Below are 21,212 nucleotides of genomic sequence, written 5' to 3' on the forward strand. Positions count from 1 at the left end.
CTTGATAGTGGTTAGTCAATGACAAAAAATATTCAATGAAACAGATTTAATAAGAGACAACTCTGACCTGGAGCAGTTTCACTACATACTGTAGGAGCATTGTCGATGTTGGAGCCTGTCGTTGAATAGCACCATCCAAGCTCCAGGTGGATTAAGTATACGGGAGTGTACAGCAGGAACAGTGATCGATGTCCTTTTATTGGAATCCAATATCATAGGTAATCCAAATGGCATGGAAGGTAAAATAAAAATTATCTCCTCTGGCATCCAAGTTCCTTAAAGACAATACTGAAAATGAAGAATCTCCACATTTCCAGCAGTTTCTTTAGCTCCTGCTGTCCCTGTTTTGGACTGGGACACACCCCAAACCAGAGTGGGACAGTGCATGGGAAGAGGTGAAACCCCGATCCAGCGTCTGGATTGTAAAAAAGCTGTCAGAAAGCTGTGGAGAGGTAGCAGGTAAAAGAAAGGTAAGAGTGGGAAGGACAGGCGGGCTTTGACTTCTCAGCCCTGTTTAGCCTCTAATCCACACAAGTGTGGGAAGAGTTTGTGTGGGGGAGGGCTGGTGGAGAGAAAAAAGAAGGTGAAAGTACAGGTATATTCCATCTTGATCATTTACACAAGAGCGTAAATTTAGGTGCTGATTTAAAAATAACCGAAACAAAACCTTGACTGACTCAATTGATAGATTTGTTGGCTATTTCAGAACTGGTGAAAATCATGCTAAAAATGGTGGCTAACTGTACTGATTTTTTTGTCTTATTTATAAGGAGGACCATAAAAATATTATTTCCTGAGTATGTGTGAGAGTTTTTGGTCGTTTTGAGCCAGAACAGGAACACTTTACTCATCAAAACCAATGAACTCTGCCTTTGAAAGAAAGATAGGTTTACTTTCAACCCTTAGTGTTGTTTAATCATTGGTCATCAGGCTATAAATGCGCCCAAATCAAAAAAGAAATACATAATAAATCTCCTCATGCAAAGCAGAACGAAGACAACCTTTGCACACATATCCCCAATGGCTACCTTAATTTGTAGAACTGCATGTAATCACCTGAGGCTTGAAACTGGTACAGGGATTAAGGCGCCTGTATCTGTAGCCCCATTTAAACCTGCTGCTGCAGGTCAAATCCCTCAGACGCTCGCTTATGCTCTTTGTTGTTCCACTACTCTTACTACTACTTCAGTAAAATTGGTATTTTATCCCATCATTTAGGAAAAAAAGCTTGGATTATAACAATTTGTTTTCCACCTTAATCTCCTCCCTGATAAAATACCAGAAGTTCTTTATGGTGAATAAAAGCTTTTTTTAGATTGAACATTACGTCAAGATGTCCTTAATATGACCACGTTACTGACATCTTTGTAGCCTCCCTACTTTAGCAATGCTAATTAAGGCATTATAACTATGTGTGCTGGAGCTGAGGGCTGAAAATATCCTGTGGTAAGCTACTGAAAGTCTGCTGTTGCACTTTTGACCTCAAAGCAGATACAGTACACTACATCTGGAATGTAAGCCTTTGGGGTGAAAGATGGACTCCACATTAAGAAAAAACTACAGCATTTAAATAAAAAAAATGCTCATAAATGATACAGCAAACACATCCAGCACAGACTCAGTGACCTCAGCGGAGCTTTTTGAAGACGCTTTGCTATGTTTGGAAGTGTGACGATGTGTTTGTTTTCTGTCCTGTCTTGCACTTTGACTGCAGCCTTACTGAAGTAATCAGATTAGTCAGGTGAGGCTGTGCTAAACTGACCTGCAAGCCTCTTAGTGACATGGCTAACGGCACTGACGGAGATCACTTCAAAGCAAGGTCAGACACAAATGCTGCACTGCACAACACTGACAGGAGGACACCAGCAGTTCTGACCATTATCATTTTAGCCCTAAATGTTATTAATCTGTAGCCCCAAACCAACAACCAGTCACACAGGCAAAATATGCAAAACTAAGCAGTATTCAGTGTCATTTTATTATTTATTTTTATCTGAACCTATCCAAATACACTATCTATATTTTAATATGACACACCTGTATTAAGCAGACAGTGTGATACTGGCATGTGCTTGGTCACATGACGATTTCTAAGTACATCACTCTTAGAATTCTTTACTTTTCTACGGAGAAGCTATTTGTCGTAGTTCATTAATCAAATACTGAAAAAAAAATCCTGTGGGAGGAGTGATAGAGAAGCTTAGACATTTGCCTCCTCCATGACCCCACGCAATGGATCAGGTGAATTAATTTGGGTGCCTCCCACAATGACATCACACAGTCTTCCCAGCATCATCTGTACAGAGATGCAGGAAAGCAGGGAATCCTGCGTGAAAAAACAGTGTTATTTAACATCCAATGCCACTATATGACCTACATAAGCACAGGAGAACATCAGCAAGAAGCTATCTCTATATGGTGATGTGATTGTGAATATTATTCATGCCTGTCATCAGGTCAGATTCCCTGTGACATCAGACAAAGTTAATTACTGCATGTGTGTTCACCACCCGCTTCTTAGGAGCCAACAACGACACCTCCGAGGTGGAGGCCTAGGCTGTATTGCTTGGCCTGCTGGAGGGGAGGGAGACACGGGAGAACAAGCTGTATCTTTATGACAACACACTGTGGTGCTAATGGAGACAGTATCACTTTTGTCCACAGGGGCCGCCAAAATCAACACAAAATGAAAGATCCTTGTAGTAACTTTAAAATGGATGTTAGGTAATAGGAAAGCTGTCACTGTTCCTGGACAACCTCAACAGGGCTCCACCTCCGTCTCTGACCTCCTCCACCAGCTTGCCCCCTCCCGATGCCTCAGATCTGCTGATGCCGACCTCCTGCAAGTCTCTAGGAACAGGCGCTAAACCTTTGGTGACAGGTCTCTTTAAGGCGTCGCCCCTTCTCTGTGGAACTCATTACCAAACCACATCAAAAATGCCCCCATATTGTCATCATTTAAAACACACCCACCCAGTCCCCATGTTTTTAAGTCCTAGTCCATCTTTATTCTAATCTTTTATTATCCCCCCATCTATATTTAAGATTTTACCTATTGTTTCCTTATTTTATCCTACAGTTTGTTAAGAGTCTTTAAGAACTTGACAAGCACTATATAAATCTGTTGTATTATTGTTATTATAGAACTGGAGTTGGTCCCTGCAGAGCTGAGACTGCACACTGTAGTGCATACATGCAGGAAGATTTTCCTCCACAAGATCCATAAAATTATGAACCACAACATTTAGGAAACAATAAGGAAAGTATCCGTTTTGAAAAATTTAAAAAGATTTAAAAAAAACAAACCCATTATAGACACAATTGAAAATCTACTGTATATAATTATAATTTAACACTTAAGTTTTATTTGTTTTTATTAAATAATTGTCCAGAACAGAATGATAAACCTTATAAAAAGGCCCTAGAGAAATAACAGCAATACTATCATACAGCAGAATGTCAACATCAGAAACACAATTAAGCTACGTCACTAACACTTCAACTCTGACAGACTTCCCATCCCTGTGGAGAATCACACATTTAGAGGGCTTTCCCCTTAAGTTGCGATTCCTTAACTTACTGGTTAATTTAACTTAAGTTGCAAGTTCTATTGTATGTCTTTAAATCTATGGTCACCTGTACACTAGTTTGTTCCATATTTTTTTCTTTGACACTGAAATATGGATTAAGGAAAATGGCAAACAACAACTAACTTGCAGAATTACATTTGCGCATTAACCAAGCAGGTATCCCCATTGTAGATCACTGTATCTCTGTTAAATCCTGGTCCAGCTGTGGCCGGTCAGAGAGCTGCAGCACCCTCTGCTGGTTGATGTGATACCTGAATAAAACAGAGATAGACAGATAATTCACTGCAGATTACGTTAAAGCACCCCCATCTCCTTGATTTTAGGCAGTTTAAAGACATTTTGTCGTTTTTTAAGGCTTTTCATGTCCACTTGTCTATTTATTCTAAGCTTGCAGTTACAGGTGGCTGTGAAAGGAGGGGAAAAAATGAAATGTATTGATATTGCACATCTAAATATTTAACCTCTGGACTTAACTATCCATCCATCCATCCATTTCCTTCCGCTTATCCGGGGCCGGGTCGCATCTCCACACAGTGTAACTTAACATACAGAGAGACGAGGCTCTGGGCAGAACCCCTCTGGAGGGGGCGAACAGGAGGACAACCAGGCCGACAGGGCCTCTCTGGGGGTCGGCCACGAAGACGACCAGGCCGACGGAGCCTCCCTTGGGTCAGCCATGGGGACGACCAGGCCTCTCTGAAGGTCGGGCAAGGGTCTCTCGAGGCCCTCGCCCGACGCTGTGACCCAGCGGAAGCAGGTGGACGCTGCAGCCCAGCCGGGACGGGACCCGACGAGTCAAGAGTCGGCCGGGGCGTCGACGGGTCAGGAGTCGGCCGGAACTGCTGAACCAGGAGTCGGCCGGGAGCGGATCCTCTCTGGAGGTCGGGCGAGAGTCTCTTGAGGCGGGCGGGAGAGAGCCCAAGCCCCAAGAACGCCGAAGGGTCAGAGGTCGGCCTGAACGCTGACGGGTCAGGAGTCAGCTGGAAAGCCGGCGGGACAGGCACAGTCTGAATATCCGGCTAGACAAGCTTAGGGACAGGCTGAGCGAAGGTCTGCGAAATGGCTGTCGTGAGCTGCTGAACCTGGTTAAACAGGGCAGTCCAGGCCTGGTTGCTGCTCGCCAGGGCGTGACGAACATCAGGTCAGAACAAGGTAGGAATACCGTGGTCTGGGACAGAAGGCTGAGACGTTGACCGGGGCACAGGCAAGGCAGGGAAGTCCAGACAGGCAGGGTCGGCAACAGGAAATCAGTCCACGGGAAATTGCTGGAAAGTGTAGCATGAAAACAACGAACGATCTGGCAGCGAGTGTGTGAATGAGTGGGGCATTTATACTGCAGGGTGTAGGTGCAGCAGAGTGAGCAGGTGAGAGGGATTGTGCTGATGAGGTGGGTGTGGCAGACAGGTGCACTGCATGAAGCTGATTAGATGAGTGAGGGAGAGTGTGGTGAGAGAGTGGGGGCTGGTATGGAGTATGGAACTACTGACAGTATGGAGGAAGAACTGTGACAACATTCAGTAAAATACCTGAGAGCACAATTTAAACTAAAATAATAAAGACATTAACACTAGATTTTAGAGTTGCCCTGTTGGTCATCAAGTCATGGGAACAATGGGACTACATATTCTACCTTTAAATTTAAAAATGCCTTTAGCAGTTCATTTTCTTATTTTTCTTATTTCATCCAACCTTGCATTTAACTGTATTTTAATATTTTAGTTGACTTATCATATTATTATTCCTATAAAATTGAAACAGTTACTTCAGTTCAGTCTGTAGGAAGTTTGAAAGCTCTATGTGCATCTTGGAGCTTCAGGTCTAGGCCTGTTTGCTGTCTGCCAAGCCTACAGCACGCAGTGATGGGTGGAGCTGTGTGGGAGGAGTAAGTAAACAAAGTTCTCACTTCCTCTAATATATATTTACCATCATCTATGAAGGGAATCTTGTTTAGTCAAGAGCTCTGCTGCAAAATGTCCTTCACTGACGTGCTGGCCATCATTGGGGGATTCACTGTTGTTTTCCTGCTGCTGAGACTGGCCTGGAGATGCTGGTGTGGATTCAGACAGTTTGTTTTGTCTGAGATTTGGCATGTGGATTTAAAGACATATGGGCAATGGGCAGGTAATGTCAAAGAAAATCGACATTATAATATCTTACAATGCAAGATGTAAAGGTTAAGGTTAATTTTACAAAACAGGGTTGCACGATCCAATGAGCCCCTTTATGCTGCATGTACACTGCTGTTTAAAAGTGTGAGATCCCCTGCCACAAAACTTGATTTGTTAGAGTCATAATGCTTAGAGAGAACTATTTTATATACTTTTTATTGTCTTTCATACTTTAAGGTTGCAGAAAGTCTTCTTTGGAAATAGATTAAATTTTGTATGAAGGGTTTGTTTTGTCTGGAAAAGACATCGACTCAACTTAACCTTTAATCATTGAATTTGTCTTCTTTTGGGCAAAAACTATTTCAAATGTAAATTATACATTTGGTGTCTTAATTATTCTCTTTTTGTCTCTGTTAAACCAGTCATTATTGAAGGAAAGAAGAAATAATCAATATATCGGATGACATTAAACTTCTGAATGTGTTCAGTTCGTAAACAGGTGGATAGTGGAGACTGTAAGTTAGTGAGCAACAGAGAGCAGACTGCTAAGATGTTGGAATATTTGGATTTTCTTGCCACAATAACTTTCATCAGTAGCACCAGATTTCCTTTCTGTGAAGGCAGTTTGATAAGGGACCTGATAAGATGTTCACATTCCTAATGATGGGACATTTCCGTCATTCTGCCTGCAAACATTTAAATCCCTTACAGGCACACTTCGACTTAAAGTCAACTTCCCAAACATTTTGTTATGTTGTGCAGTTGTGTCTACTTCTGACAATTGTCTGATGAAAAAAACAATTTTGGACCCCAATTCGGTTAAAGGAAGAGACTGTGCCTTTTGTCTTGTTTTTCCAGTGTGACAAGATTCTTAACTCCATACAGTAGAAGGGAGTGTTTTCTTTCGCGAAGCAACAGAGGATGTTTCAGGACATTTTCCTCCTCCTCTTACATCTCCTCTCCCCTGTGCCTTTCTCTGAAGCCTTCCCCTTTGCTTTCTCGTTTGTGCAGTTGTCACTGGTGCCACATCTGGCATTGGCAAAGCTTATGCCAGTGAGGTGAGTCTTCAACTTCCTGTTACAACAATTTCTCTCCATATTGGGGTCCAGATTTCAAGTTAGGAGCTAGACAGTTGGGTGATGTTTGTTAAGTCTTTTTAGATCGAGTGTTTCAGAACTTATCGATGCAGAGTGTTGTTGTTGGTTTAAAGAGCAAACAAACTTATCTGTCCTGTATGTATCCTCCTAGCTGGCACAAAGAGGCCTGAATGTTGTTTTGATAAGCAGATCTGATGATAAGCTTCAAGCGATTGCCAAAGAAATAGGTGAGTGAAGAAAAAATAAAACTGCTGTTCTATTGCTCGTTTCCACAGGCAGCAACCTCCGGCTGTGAAAAGTGAAGCCAATGAGGAGGTGCCTTAAACTTGCATTATTTCTAATGGCCATCAGGGGGCAACTCTTCTGGTTGCAAAAAGGAGTCAGATTGTATAGAGGTCTATGAAAATGACCTTACATTGTAAACATCATTAGTTTCAGGTTTCAAGTATTTGTGAATACAGCTTTAGGTTAATTTAGTAAATTATGGTCACATTAAGTAAAATAGAACATACAACAGGGTATGCTTAACAGCGTGCCTACCTTGTGATTGACAGTTTTTTTTGGTTGCCTTAAATGTATTATTCAGCGTTTGGTTGTACTTAGTGCCCCTCTCTGGTTTCACTTCTGGTTGTTTGACTGCCAAACACCAAGATGGACACGGCCAAAATGCCAATATATAAGTACCGGTAGTAGTTCACAAACAAATACGTCCACTTCTTATGTACAGTTTATGGCTCTCCCATAACACTAAACACATTTGTCTTTCCATGTGAAACAGAGGATCAGTATGGACAAAAGACTCGCACCATCCAAGCTGACTTCACAGACGGCCAAAGTATCTACACTGCTATAGCTGAACAATTACAGGGACTGGAGATTGGGATTCTGGGTAATAGGACAACCAATTACAGAGCAAGTTATTCAGATGCTGTAGAATAGTAGGCTACTTAGAGGGCACATTCTGTTTCACCACAGTTTTTATGTTACAGATAAAGATAAGTTAAAGTAGTTAAAGTATTCACAAACAAAGTAGTTAAGTAGGTGGAATTCAAGAAAAAAGGTTGGGAACCACTGTTCTAATGTGTGCATGTCCAAGGCAGCAGGAAGTCTATCAACTATAAAAATATTTTTATACCAATTTATACCAAAATACTTTTAAGCTGTGTAAATAGTAACAGTAATAGTTCTATATTATATCTAGAATTAAATATTATTTAATACTGCATGTAAATTAGCTTCCATGATGTGATTTTGCGTGTTGCGCTCAGTTTAATCAGTTAATGATAGACATAGGACAATATTAACAAAGGTTGTTTGTGTCTTTGTAACCCTCACAGTCAACAATGTAGGAATGACCTACTCTGATCATTTTGCCTATTTCCTGGAAATACCAGATGCTGAACAGGTAAAATTTGTCTGAATCTGAATATGCAATGAAGGAATTCTGAATTCTGAAGGCAACACAACAGATGATTTATTTTTACTGACTCATGTTTGTCTATAATTTCTAACTCATAGTTTCCCCTGTGTGTTTATTCTGATCAGAAAATCACTCAGGTTATCAACTGTAATATGCTCTCAGTCACTCAGGTAAGATATCTATGTGGGTATTTACTGTATGGCTGTGTGTTTATGAAGTCAACTTCTCCACAATATCTGAACTAAGTTTTGTTTTTTTGTAAATGGTTATTGCTGCATAAAAAAGATGGTGATGATTTATATTTTCTTCACTCAGATTACCAGAGTGGTTCTTCCAGGCATGGTGGAAAGGTATTGTAACAAACGTTCAGATGTTAACGGTTGATATGAAGTAATGAGAATATAGAATGAATTTATGGATGTTTGTCTTCCCCTTCCTTCCCAGAGGGACAGGGCTGATTATCAATATCTCCTCTGAAGCGGGCGTCCGTCCACAGCCTTTGTTGTCCCTTTATTCTGCCACTAAGGTACTTTCTCATCCAGACATTATGTTATTATTAATGTGCACACATTCATTCAAACACTGACCGCTCACTTACATTTTCACATAATACACAACTTCACGACAATCACCCCCTCTTCTGCTTGTTTTGTGACTCTCTTCTTTCTTTCAGATTTTTGTAACATATTTCTCTGAGTGTCTGCATGCTGAGTACAAGTCAAAGGGGATTACTGTTCAGGTAAAGTATGTGATACTTAGGTCATTCAAATGTACTAAAGCTGGGGGGACATTTCTGAAGGTACAAAAATCATCTTATAAAATGAACATAGTCTATCATTAAGCCCATCCATCCATCCATCCATCCATGGATGGATGGATGATATTATTTCAACATGTTACAAAAACAAAGAATGAAGCAAGAATAATGCAGAAAGGACACTCAACTTGAACTGAGAGGAATGACACGTGAAAATGATTGGACATAATTACTTTAAACAGATGCAAAACCAAAATATTAGATACACAATTTGACATAAAGTGCTGTATCACATTTCCTACACATCTTAACACAGGTGTTAATCACCCCACTGGGCACATACCTGTTCTCCTTAGTTTGCTGTTATGCTGCTCAATAACTATGAGCCATGTTGTCTCTGCCAAGGAAGCCCAGTTTTACTGCGTTGTCCTGCTGCTTTTATATTTGGTAATCCTCTCAGAAAGATGCTTGAGACACTGAAAGCCTGTTCTTGACTAGGTCATTTTATTCTCTACATTTTCTGCACTTGAAATCTTAATTCCTTTTTTTTTTTTACCAGAGGTTTGGTTGATAACAATATGCTGCGGCTGGTGGTCACCGAGGAGTTCAATCTCAAGTTTTACTTTAAAGGACATACTTTTAAATCTGTCCTGTCGTTTAACGATGACCGACCACAGTTACCATCTTCTTTAACATACATTCTGATCTGTAACTTCTCTGTCAGCTATAAGTAAATTATTTGGCATAAGCAAAAAGTCTGGTAGTCTGTTTTTTCCCAGACTGCGCGCATGGCCTCGTCCCAATAGGCTCGTTCGAGATGAACTGGGTGAATTTAAGGAAAGTGTGCATCAAGGGCTCGAAATGTCTGCGAGAGATCCCTGAAGCACTTGACTATTTGACAGCAGAACAACCCTAAGCCCTCACATAGGGAAATTGGAGTTAGGCCCTTGACATGCCAAGTAAAATTAAAACACCTTTTTAAAACTATGATATCCACCCACTGACTTTTAATTATATAATGAAGATAAATAACAGCAGCAACTGAGGATTTTTTATGACATACATTCAACCAGAAGTGTATTCATTTCTAAGCTACTTAGTACTACTAAAACTAAACTTTTTCTGCTGAAAGAAGTGGGGCTTTGTTCACTTAAATGTGTCTGTCAAAGAAAGCTTGATTTGAGGTTGCTATTTATGCGGCCAAAGATAAATTTGAACAGGGTGTTTTTTTCGGTTGATCAAACATTCAACCTCTAAAATGGACCTTTGCCTCCCAATACTCTACCCTACAGTTATCTTCCTCTTTTTGTTATTTACTTGCTGGGAAGCTTCATCCAACACACTGTGCTTTGGAGGCTGCTGCACTGGACTCGTTGTTTTTCTTTCAGTGCTCAAATGGAAAACTGCTTTTAAAATATGTATGATATAAAGGGAAGTTGAACTTATCCAACCACAGTCCATTTTTTCCCCAGTGTGTGGCCCCGTTCATGGTGTCCACCAACATGACGAAACACGCGACGGTCAACTTCTTTGTGAGGAGTGCCTCAGGGTTCGCCCGTGAGGCCTTGAACACTGTGGGTCACTCCAGCTACACCAGCGGCTGTCTGTCCCACGCACTGCAGGTCTGAGAGACGAGAGACTGATCACTTACAAACTGTCAGCTGCTGCAATATCTTAAAGTCTCTCCTTTCTTTCCCGTCATCCTACAGAACGTGGCTCTCACAATACTCCTTCCGGACTGGTTACGAATGTCAACATTCCTCATAAGAAAGCTACGACACTCTGCAACAGCCGACCAACATGATATCAACGTGTGCAAGAAAAAGGAGAATCTTGGCCTAAAGGAGGAGTAGTCATGTGATTGCGTCTTCACAGAAGTTCTTACTGACATAAATGCTGACTTTTACAGCTGAAAATAAGCTTTATAATCTTCACCAAAGGTCACCTACACAGATTCCTGAAAATGTGTGTACTATCATAGCATGGTTACTGTAATAAATAAACTTCACTAAAATGTAAATTATTATATTTTTTACGTTTATTTATTGGCAGTTGCATGATGTTTTGATTTATCTATGGAGCTAATCTGCAGGGTAATATAACAGAGTTTCTTCTTATTATTATTAAAATTACTATTATAGTACAGATATACACACACACACAATCTGTTTGTATTGCATTTAAGCAATCTTTTAAATACATTACAGTTGATACAGGTACACATTACATGTGGCTTATATTTACACCTATGACAAACAGCAGCTTAATACATTGATGACCTTTAGTCAAAGAGAGACAGTCCTTTCAGGTTTTTTATTGACTGTTAACCACACATCAAGATACCAAAAGGTCATGCAAAATGACCTTTGGAGCAACTTTCTATGTGTTAAATGGAACTTTTATGGATGTTTAAAAAGTCCATGTGAGTGCTGCAACACTATAAAAGCAAACGTGACAAGAAAGCAGTAACAATTTATTCTGTATTTCGAACTGTAAATACGGTAAATTAATTGTTGTGTAAAAATGTGACAACTTGCTCTGGTTTAAGCCTCCATTTGGTCTGAATCAACATTGTTCGTGGTCCTAACTGAGGTTGGATTAGAATGGCTCTTAAGATTAACTGTCAGGATAACCATTTTTGGTGTACTTTGATAGTCTGTATCATGAAGCACACAATCCAAGTACAGATTTCAAGTAAAGACATACAACAGCAACAAATGCTGTTCATCATTCTGAGGTCACAAGTATAAAGTGGATCCCTTTGTGAGGACTAAAGATACACATTTAACAGCAAAAGAAGACATGTTTGCAGAACTGCATGGGAAGACAGAACTAAATTCAGCTCAGAAACAAAAAAAAGTCTATGGATCACTTGGGCCAGCCGAAATCTGAGAATATAGGAAAAGAAAGGCGCAAAAACACAGTAACAATGATTATGATTTAACACAATACCATTTAGAAACTGAATCAGAAAAAAAAAAATGTTTTAACTGTGGTCAATTATTATCAGGAAATTATAATTTCATCCATGAAATTATGTATAGAAATGTCTCTATTAAATGTCATAGACAACCCGTATTGCTCCAAACAAATTGTGGTTTTTTTTTTCTTAGTCAGACACATTTCTTACTTCTGTCTCATGTGAAAAGACGGATTTAAAGCTGATCCAAACAAGATGTTACATCAACATATATATCGCCCACAAAAGTTAGTATTCCCACATTTTTTTGGCTCAATCACCAAGCCAGTTCAAGTATATGTAAATAGGAAAACAACCTATTCAAATGCAAAAACCTCTAGTGGCATATTTCAAAAATGCACTCCGTGATCTGTGGCTGTGGTCCTTCTTATAGCTTGAGTAAAACAACAAAAAAGCTTTATTAAGTAAGGTTGTTGTAACTGGTGCTACATACTGTAACTAAGCATCCACTTTTCTTTACTTTATGTGTTAATTTTACATGTAACCAGAGTTTAAACTCACGCAGATAAGACTTTGCTGCTTATACAACACCAGTGAACAAAACGGCCGCACATGCTCACAGATCGGTGTATGTGACCGGGGTGACCCCGTGAATCAGGAGCGTTGGCCCCAAACTGTTGGTCACTGCTTCCAGCTGAGCCAAATACTGTTGTGACTGGCTACGCTGAGCGGAGGGTCGAGGTAAATACAGGAAGCGAACAGCGGCTTGAGAGCTGTGCTCCATCAACATACAGTTCACTGCGGACAAGAACTCCTCGGACAGAGCTTGCGTCGGCTCCGCGGGGGGTTCCCTGTTTGGCTGAACGTGGTGCTGCACCACAGAGTCCCAAGGCACGATCTTTATCGACGCCCTGATCCTCAGCTTCCTCAGCAGCTCTCGGAATGTCTCCTCGTTCACCACCCAGCCCTGGTCGCTGGACTCCGTCTCCACGTTCAGGAAGATTCTCATTCTTGCGTGGCGCCATTTGTTGGACATGTTGAGCACGCAGGCCATCTGCAGCAGGAACAGGCTGCACACATCCTCGTAATCCCGGCTGCCTGGCTGGAGCAGGTTGAGGGGCCACACATCTATCGTCCGCTCTGACCCGTCCACCTTGCTGTCTTTGCCCTCTCCCTCTAACTGGAAGAAATAGCGGGCCAGGCACACGTTCTTGTTCATTTTAATGGCGTCAGAAATGGTCCCCACGTACTCCTCCGGTGAGAGCCAGCGTGGGCTCTCGACATGTCGGACTGGTGGGAAATGGGCCTGTAGTGAAGGCAAATCGACCCCAAAGTTATATTCGCCCTCACTTTCTTTTCCTATCGAAGAGTCACAGAACGCAGAATCTTGAAGGAAGAAGTCCTCAGGAGTGCAGCTGTCGTAGAAACCCAAAATCAGTGTGTTGGGCTTCATGCCACCTTTTAGAGGGAAATATAAGTACAGATAAAGCAACGTCATAATCTGTACTGAATGTGGGCATGCAAGGGATGAGCGAAATCAGAGCTTACCTAGGCCTGTGATGCGCAGCAGATGCTGTGTTCCCTGTCTGACGGAGGGAGACAGCGTCAGGTCCACAAAGGCCTTCACCCCGAGTTTATCTACCAGGCTCAACCAGAAGTTGTACTGCTGCTGAACCGGATCTGAAGGCAGAGAGTCTAGAACACAGGAGAATTAGTAAGAAAATGTATTTCATACATAGATTTGAAGAGCACAAACAGAAATACAACACAGCATAATTGCTAAACATTGGTGGATGAAGTTCTCAGGTCCTTTACTTAAGTAAAAGGTATAAGTATCACAATGTAAAAATACTCCAAAACAAATACAAGTCCTGCATTTAAAACCGAAACTAAAAGTACATGAGCTAAGTTTATCAGATTTAGTACAGCTAAATGTACTTAAAGTAATAGTTCTTGTGTTGCAGTAAAATGTCTACTGGTCCTGACATATTATTATTATCACATTATTAGATTGTCAATAGTGGTAAATCAGTGCATAAGTAGCATTACACTGTTGTAGTTGGTTGAGGTGGACTTTGTATACAAACCAATACAATTAGTCTGGTCCAGTGCTTCCATCGGTTCACTACTCTTAACTAAAGTTTTAATAAATGATTGGTTAATTTGACTTCTTTGTAAGCGAGTCAATGCTAAAAAGGTCTGCTTTAATCTTAAAAGTAGCTGTCAAACAAATATAGATAAGTAAAACATACAGTACATTCCACTAAAATGCATAAAATGGAAAATACTGAAGTAAAGTACAAGTACCTCAAATTTGTACTTAAAGCTAGGGTAATTTCTTTACTGTAATATTTGGCAAAACTGTCCTAATAGCCAGTCAGCTATATGTAGGTGAAGTGCTCTGAGAATATCTGCTCATAACTTTGCTCTCCCCTGCCTCTGTGGGCCGCACCCAAAAATTGCCACCGCTCATGTACACTTTGACCAATCAGAGCGAGGCTCCGATTCTCCGTTCTTATTGGCTGTGGGACTGTCCGGTCACCTTGGCAACGACGTTGGTGCGTCCCTGCGTGTTTCGTCTTCCTATCAATGTAACTGAATTCACATGAACGCGCATAACTGACGTTCGGTGGGAGGAGCTACAGCAGGTAGCGTGGCAGGGAGAGGCCAGAGAGCACGCGACGGAATCTCAACGGCTGTTTTCTCCAAAATCGCCCACCCTAGCTTTAAGTACAGTTTTGCGTTAATAGCCTTAGTTACTTTTCAACACTGCCGTTATCTAATTGCATTGTAATTGTGAGTCAGTTCGCAAATGTAAGAACATGTCAGCACATTGCTTTCTCAATCCTCGGGTTGTATCACACAATATATTTTCTTACAATTTGAAAAGGATATGTGCCTTTTTAGCACAACAAACAAGGAGCTAGACATTTGGCTGAATTACAGGATGTCTTGTTTAAACTCTAAGGGTCTGATGCAACAATAATACAGAGGAAACTTATCATCTTATTAATAATGCAAGAGAAGCAGCAGATGGAAAGTGAAAAAGCCCACGAGGTAGCCTTCCATGATGGAGCCTGTGGACTACAGGGAGGCCAATCTGATCTGTTACACAACTTCAATAATATGCAACCTACTTTAACAATTCCTGCTCAGCTTGTTCATGTCCTCTCAGATAGAATGATAAAAATAATCACATGATGCCATGTTGATTGAATACATCTGTGGAAGGCTTACAGACACATGAAAAGACCAGAAGGTGAGTTTCACTTGGCTTCTAAACCTACATATTGATTCACAGATAAGAATAATGTAATACTGGTAGCTGTGGATAGCCATCGCAGACCGTCCACAGGGAATTACCCAGATCTCCCAGCTGCACGTGGCCCAACACGTAGAGCCCTCCCTTCTTCAGCTGGTTGACGAACAGGATGAGCTGACAGGAGGAGCGAGGGTTGGCCACCATCAACAACATCTGCGGCCTCCAGAACTTCACATGGTCTTTCCTCACATCCAGCATCAACAGATACTTACGCACCTAAACCAAAAAGGAAGACAGCATTGTTGACACACTGTAACCCGGTCTGTTTATGTGTGTGTGTGTGTGTGTGTGTGTGTGTGTGTGTGTGTGTGTGTGTGTGTGTGTGTGTGTGTGTGTGTGTGTGTGTGTGTGTGTCTGCATGAGTCCAGATACCTGATGGAAAATGAGAGCCTGGCTGATGTAGCCCCAGCTGCTGGTGGGCGATCTGTAGTGGAGGAAAAGCAGCAGCACTAACAGGAGGACAATACTGCCGGAGGAGTACACAGGGTTAATGACGAACATCATCACCAGACAGCTCACGATGCCCAGCAGGCAGGTGTGCCAGGAGAAGAGCTGGAAGGTCGGTCTGTTAAAACACACAGAGACAAAGAATAGAGGCCGCTGGCACTTTGGAAAGCAGAAGTCAATAAATATGACTTTATTGTCCAATAAATCACATCATAGTAATAAATCCAAGTGAGGCAGATTGGCTTTTTTAATCTGTATTGTTGTTGCTGTTATCTCAATGTTTGGGAGTGTACTCTCTAAAAGAAGACACCTTTAAGCTAGCTCACATTTTCAGCTTTTCTTGTGTCAATGAGCAATTTTAGATTTATTGTCTTACTTCATTGGCCAGTTTTTATTGACACACTCAATGATGGCACTATAATTAAGTAACATCTGTTTCAGAACTGAAAGCTTAAAACATGTCCTTCTCAGGCAGTATTTCATATTTTACCAAAAGAGGAGGTGTTTTTGTTTGTAATTTTACTCTGAAAAATCCACATCGCTGTTGGATTCAATTACACGATGATGAAAAATATGATAGAAATGCCTTCGGATTTCTTATTTGTCTTTCAACAGCAATTGATCTTTTATTACCTGAAATTTGGTGCAGATGCCCACTCAAGAGCCAAACAGGCCAGGTCAACCGCAGCGAAGGCCAGCAAGTAGAAAACAGTCACCAAAGCTGCCACGGCATTGAGCTGGCCTGCAAACACCACACACTGAAACACAGACACACAGACACACAACAGCTCAGGACACCAGTTGTAATTCTTAAATTAGGGACTGCATGTTGCGGAAGCTCCCTCCGCTCACCTGCGCCAAACCCCAGGTGTACACCACTGCCATCCACGGATTCCCAGAGCTTGATGTGATTGTAGCTGGGGCTAATGGCAAACCTGTGGGGGAAAACAAAAGTCTGTTAGAAAATGGGTGAAGAAGGAACTGATATGATGAGCGGAAAAAACCTCAAGCCGTACCAAAGAGTTGATCCAGAGCAAGAGCATGGAGGATGCGGGACGCTCCGATCATGGAGCACATGGCAGCCGAAAGAGAAGCGCAGAAAATCCCGACGGTGACGAACGGCGGCCAGATGTTTATTCTCTGGAGGAACCCATAATCCTGAATCAACAGGGTCCTAAAGAAAAATAGACAAATTACTTCTAATTGTTGATCTCTCTTTAAGTACTCCTATCAGACAACATCATCATGAACCATTTCAGACCTGTCACATGTTGCGCTGACCAGGATGAAGAGGAGGACGTAGACTGTGAAAGTGCAAAAGACGGCCACGATGGTGCCTTTAGGGATGGAAACACTCGGAGTCTTCAGCTCCCCTTCAGAGACATTCGGAGAGAGATCAAACATCAGGGTGTGCTGGTTTGTGTGCACAATGCAGATTTACTGAATTGCTATGTGTGTTTAAACAAATCTCTCGTTTGACAATATTCTGTATAACGACATGCACATAAATCAAAGGTAAAAGTAGCAATGGCATAATGGCAAAATACTCCAGTTACATTCCAATGCAATGACACCCTCACCACCAATGTGATTATACATACAAGACAACAAGCTTTAACCTGACATGTTGGCTCCGGCCATAATCCCGGTGCAGCTGGTGAACATGACAGCAAACACGGTGGCAAAAGACATGACAGAGTTGGTGCTGTAGTCCAAAGAGTAACCAGCTGCAAAGCAAAAAATGAGGAACAATAGCAAGACGTTAAAATTGGATTCCACTAAAATGTACATGTGCCATGTGGCTTTGATTGTCAATGTTCTTTCATTTCCTCTCCAACACCAACATCGAACCCTTAAAACTCACAGCCCAGGTTGTTCCTCAGAGTGGTGACGTTGTAGCCCGTGTAGCTGGCGTTGTAGCGGAGGGTCTGGTTGCCAGTCCCCTTGTGGACGATGACAAAATCACGAGGTTTGACCGCCACAGAGCTGATGAAGATGGACAGCAAGGATACAGTGATCACCAGCAGGATGACGAAGGCGGTGCGGGAGTAGATGTGGGCGCCCACCAGACACACGAGCAGACAGATCAGAAGGACAACTGAGGAGTACAGCACCGTGTACCAGTAGCCCTGAGGAAGCACACGCACCCCCTCGGACACAGTCGACTCTACAACAGAGCAAGAAGAAAACTGAGAATTCAAGTAGGTTTAGATAGTTTATTTAACTAAAAACAGAACATAAATCAAATACTTACCAGGATCTGAACCGAATACATCAAGTAATGCCTCCACAAGACCAAGAACATACTCTCCACATGCGAACACTTTGGCCAGGAAGAACATCAAACCAATGCTTCCTCCAAACTCCGGGCCCAGAGACCTACTTATCATGTCTGGTCACATTTTGTTAAGGCCGATGTTTTAACTGAAACGGCAAGATCAAGCAACACTCGGAGGAAAACAACAGTTTGGCCTCTTAAGGATACAATAGGCTCCACCCCCTTGTATAGCCCCATTGGTGGAAATGGCACAGATGGACAGTATTGTGAGAGATATAATGGTGTAGGCTACCATCACCATCAAAAGACCCTGTAACAGCCCCGCGTGACCAACCACAAACCCTGCAGGAGAGAGATCACGTCGTCATTACAGCACAATGACTCAGTTATATTGTAAGGGATTCATGCAAACTCCCACCGTCTACCACCCAAAACAGATTTTTTTGTCTTCTGATCCCTTCACACGCATCACATCGCTCACCAGTTCTCAGGAACAGCACGATGCTGAACATAGAGAGGATGGTCGGCACCATCACCCCGAAAAACGTGTTCAGTTTTCGAGGGTCTTTGCTCGGTGTCCCTGAGCCGGATTCACTGTTGGCGTCCAACTCCACACCGCATGCCACTGCGCTCACAGCCAGACCGCAGACCCCTGAGGTGATCAGAGGGGTGCGTTCGCTCGACATGGTTGGTTCGAGAAGAGCCTGTGATCAGTCTGTCAGAGACACAATGAATGAGGGTTGGTTTCAAACAGAAAGAAAAATAACTACAGTATTGAATCAACTGCTGAAAGGCAATAATTATATCATGCTTGTTATCCACAAATATCTCCCATGAGCAGATGTTCTTTCCCCCCCAGACATGTTGTGAAAAGGCCTGCGGGGTAAAGTATGCTGCATGCCCTGGATGAACACAGTCCACTTTTAAGTACAATGTGTATCCTTGTGGAAAAATTACCCATCTTTTACAGACAAAGTGTGACCATTTAATAGTCACATAGCATATAATGTCAGTGTTATTTCATAGTGAATGCAGCCTTTGTTTACTCGTTGTATTGTTCTCCGTTTCAAATCAAGTGTAGCAACTAGCGAGAAACACGCAGGCGCTTGTTTTTGTCACACCCATTAACACACAGTGATGTTTTTAACCTTGTCAGCACTGCCCAGAAGTGAAGATCATCATGTGAACAGTAGCACATGTCATGCACCGCCTCGTGAATGCTTCCAGCCTCACACAAACTTTGAAGAGTTGTGAGGCTTCTGAGCGGCTGACAGTAAATTGGGATTTTGACAAAGCTTTAGATTTAGTGGCTTAACACAAGCGTGCAAATTGAACCAAGCAACTGTTCATCAGCACTCGGGTGCCACACAGTTACCTGGCTGATACTACAATGGTAGTACCTGTTCTGTTACTTTTTTCCACGGGCAGTGACTTCTCTTCTTTACATCCCTTTACTACAAAATATTGCAAACATCAAGCACCGAAACGTTGCCAGAGAGGGTCTGTTATTTGCTGCTGCTCACACCTCAGGTTGGTATTTGCAGTCACCTGATTCACAGTTGCTTGTCTGTTTTTACATGCAGCTCAAAGCTAAGAGCAGACATCTCAGCTGAGCGGACTGAGCCTCTGCCCCTCTGTGTTCAGGTGACCTTGGTTTGTTCTCTTTTTCCCTCTCCGGTGCCAGCAAGGTTCAACTTTCTCATTTTTTCCCCCCTCAAGGAGGCAGTTATCATCACTGAAGCTGGGGGCCAGAGTCGTCTCAAATCATACATGAATCACGTGAACAAAACATGATGGCACATGATCTCCCAATTATTACAGGGATCACACACCCAGTTACTGATTCTTTGATACATAGGATGTTCACATTATTTTACCAGCTGAGCTGAAACAATTAGGCCATTGATTGGTTAGTCACAAGACAAAAAAAATGAATCAGCACTTATTTGAATAATCGCTTAATCATATAGATCATTTTTAAAGCAAAATTGCCAAAATCTCTGTGCAGCTATTCATATTTGACAATTTCCTACTTTAATTTGTCCCCCAATATGTTGAGTTTAAGACAAGCAATTTGAAGCTCAATGACTCATCGATGATTAATCAACAGAATAATGGACAGCTCATTTGATCTTGGAAATAATAACATGTGCAGCCTAATTTAACAGATGTATGCATTATTCCAGTGAGATACTCCATAGGTATATCTAGTCTATCCACCACTTGCTGACTAAAAGTCGTTTTAAACACTAACTACATTCGGCTGTTTTCATTACAGTTGCACAACAATAACAGGTCTAGCAAAAGACATCATATGAAACATACTCTCAGGCAGATGAGTTGTCTGCGGTTTGAGCAGGGAAGTTGTATGCAGTGAGAACTACAGCATACTGTCAGGCACTGATCATATCAACTACTGTTAGTTCCCCTGTCCTCGTTGAGTCTGGTAGGGGTATTTATCCTCTAGCTCTGCAGGATGCTGTTTGTGGCGCACTGAGCTAACATCTCTAATGTCTATGCAGACCTGCTAAACCGATCATAAGAGGCCCTTTTTGGGGTCCACGGACCCGACTTCAGAAACAAGCCGGTTACCAAAATAAATCACCGTTTCCGTCACATAGCACGCAGCATGAGGGTGCAGCAACTGCGACATTCAAACTTTACGCATTTTGGTAAATAATACGCTATTTGCAGCTTTGTGTTGGGTTAATGTTGTTTACGTTTTGACGTTCTGGGCCAGGAAGTGGCCTCCCCGGCGGCTCGTCATCGCGCAGTGTATGTGTGCGTGTGTGTGTATGTGTGTGTGTGTGTGTGTCATTCAGACAGCAACATCCAGGATGTGCACGCTCATACTGGGATGTTCAGTATCCTTAAATACACCGAGGCTAAGCAAACTTACCTCGGTGAACCCTCCGCGGGACAGTTTCACCCACTTCCTACTTCTTTTCACTGAGTGAGGTCAGCCTCGGTCCGCCTCGGTCCGCCTGGCTCAGCGGGAAGCTTTCAGCAGGAGATGCCCCGGGTCAGACGCGCAGTGGACGGTCAGAAATAGACGCAGCAGGACGGTGGACATGACAGGGACTGAGCTGTCCCGAGAGTTGGATGCTGTGAACGATTGTGCTGCCCAATAACAACACAGCAGCCATGGCACGCCTCGGCCCCTTTATTATTTGTTCAAAAGTGTCACGGGAGAGCAGAAACCGCCCATGTGACCGCTAAAGGGGAGGGCGAAACTACCACAAACTGCACGAGCAGAAGGTACTGTCGGTTCCC

At 42.3% G+C, this 21,212-nt stretch overlaps 2 protein-coding genes across 2 annotated transcripts; one reads left to right on the forward strand and one right to left on the reverse strand.

The window, feature by feature from the left end:
* Positions 1–5,560: 5,560 nt before the first annotated feature.
* On the forward strand, positions 5,561–10,975 carry hsd20b2 (hydroxysteroid (20-beta) dehydrogenase 2). The gene is made up of 11 exons (XM_054626440.1): positions 5,561–5,711; positions 6,710–6,756; positions 6,947–7,022; positions 7,574–7,684; positions 8,133–8,200; positions 8,341–8,385; positions 8,531–8,565; positions 8,660–8,741; positions 8,889–8,954; positions 10,445–10,594; positions 10,682–10,975. Exons 1-11 carry the CDS (start codon positions 5,561–5,563, stop codon positions 10,823–10,825), a joined length of 975 nt encoding a protein of 324 aa, XP_054482415.1. The 3' UTR covers positions 10,826–10,975.
* Positions 10,976–12,087: 1,112 nt separating this feature from the next.
* On the reverse strand, positions 12,088–21,087 carry slc12a9 (solute carrier family 12 member 9). Its single transcript, XM_054625552.1, has 14 exons — positions 20,839–21,087; positions 18,421–18,654; positions 18,147–18,281; positions 17,916–18,053; positions 17,526–17,828; positions 17,281–17,388; positions 16,923–17,034; positions 16,678–16,835; positions 16,514–16,596; positions 16,295–16,419; positions 15,587–15,779; positions 15,256–15,430; positions 13,441–13,587; positions 12,088–13,350 (listed from the first exon to the last, which is right to left on the reverse strand). Exons 2-14 carry the CDS (start codon positions 18,623–18,625, stop codon positions 12,509–12,511), a joined length of 2,724 nt encoding a protein of 907 aa, XP_054481527.1. The 5' UTR covers positions 18,626–18,654; positions 20,839–21,087; the 3' UTR covers positions 12,088–12,508.
* Positions 21,088–21,212: the final 125 nt, after the last annotated feature.

The sequence above is a fragment of the Anoplopoma fimbria genome, chromosome 24 (assembly GCF_027596085.1).
Source record: "Anoplopoma fimbria isolate UVic2021 breed Golden Eagle Sablefish chromosome 24, Afim_UVic_2022, whole genome shotgun sequence".
Classification (NCBI taxonomy): domain Eukaryota; kingdom Metazoa; phylum Chordata; class Actinopteri; order Perciformes; family Anoplopomatidae; genus Anoplopoma; species Anoplopoma fimbria.

Coding starts and splice junctions, on each gene's coding strand:
- hsd20b2 (XM_054626440.1), top strand. CDS start 5,561: ATGTCCTTCACTGACGTGCTGGCCATCATTGGGGGATTCACTGTTGTT. Junction 5,712..6,709: donor GACATATGGGCAATGGGCAG/GTAATGTCAAAG, acceptor TCGTTTGTGCAG/TTGTCACTGGTGCCACATCT. Junction 8,955..10,444: donor CAAAGGGGATTACTGTTCAG/GTAAAGTATGTG, acceptor TTTTTTCCCCAG/TGTGTGGCCCCGTTCATGGT.
- slc12a9 (XM_054625552.1), bottom strand. CDS start 18,625: ATGTCGAGCGAACGCACCCCTCTGATCACCTCAGGGGTCTGCGGTCTG. Junction 18,282..18,420: donor CGTGCTGTTCCTGAGAACTG/GTGAGCGATGTG, acceptor TCTCTCCTGCAG/GGTTTGTGGTTGGTCACGCG. Junction 16,420..16,513: donor ACACCTGGGGTTTGGCGCAG/GTGAGCGGAGGG, acceptor TCTGTGTTTCAG/TGTGTGGTGTTTGCAGGCCA.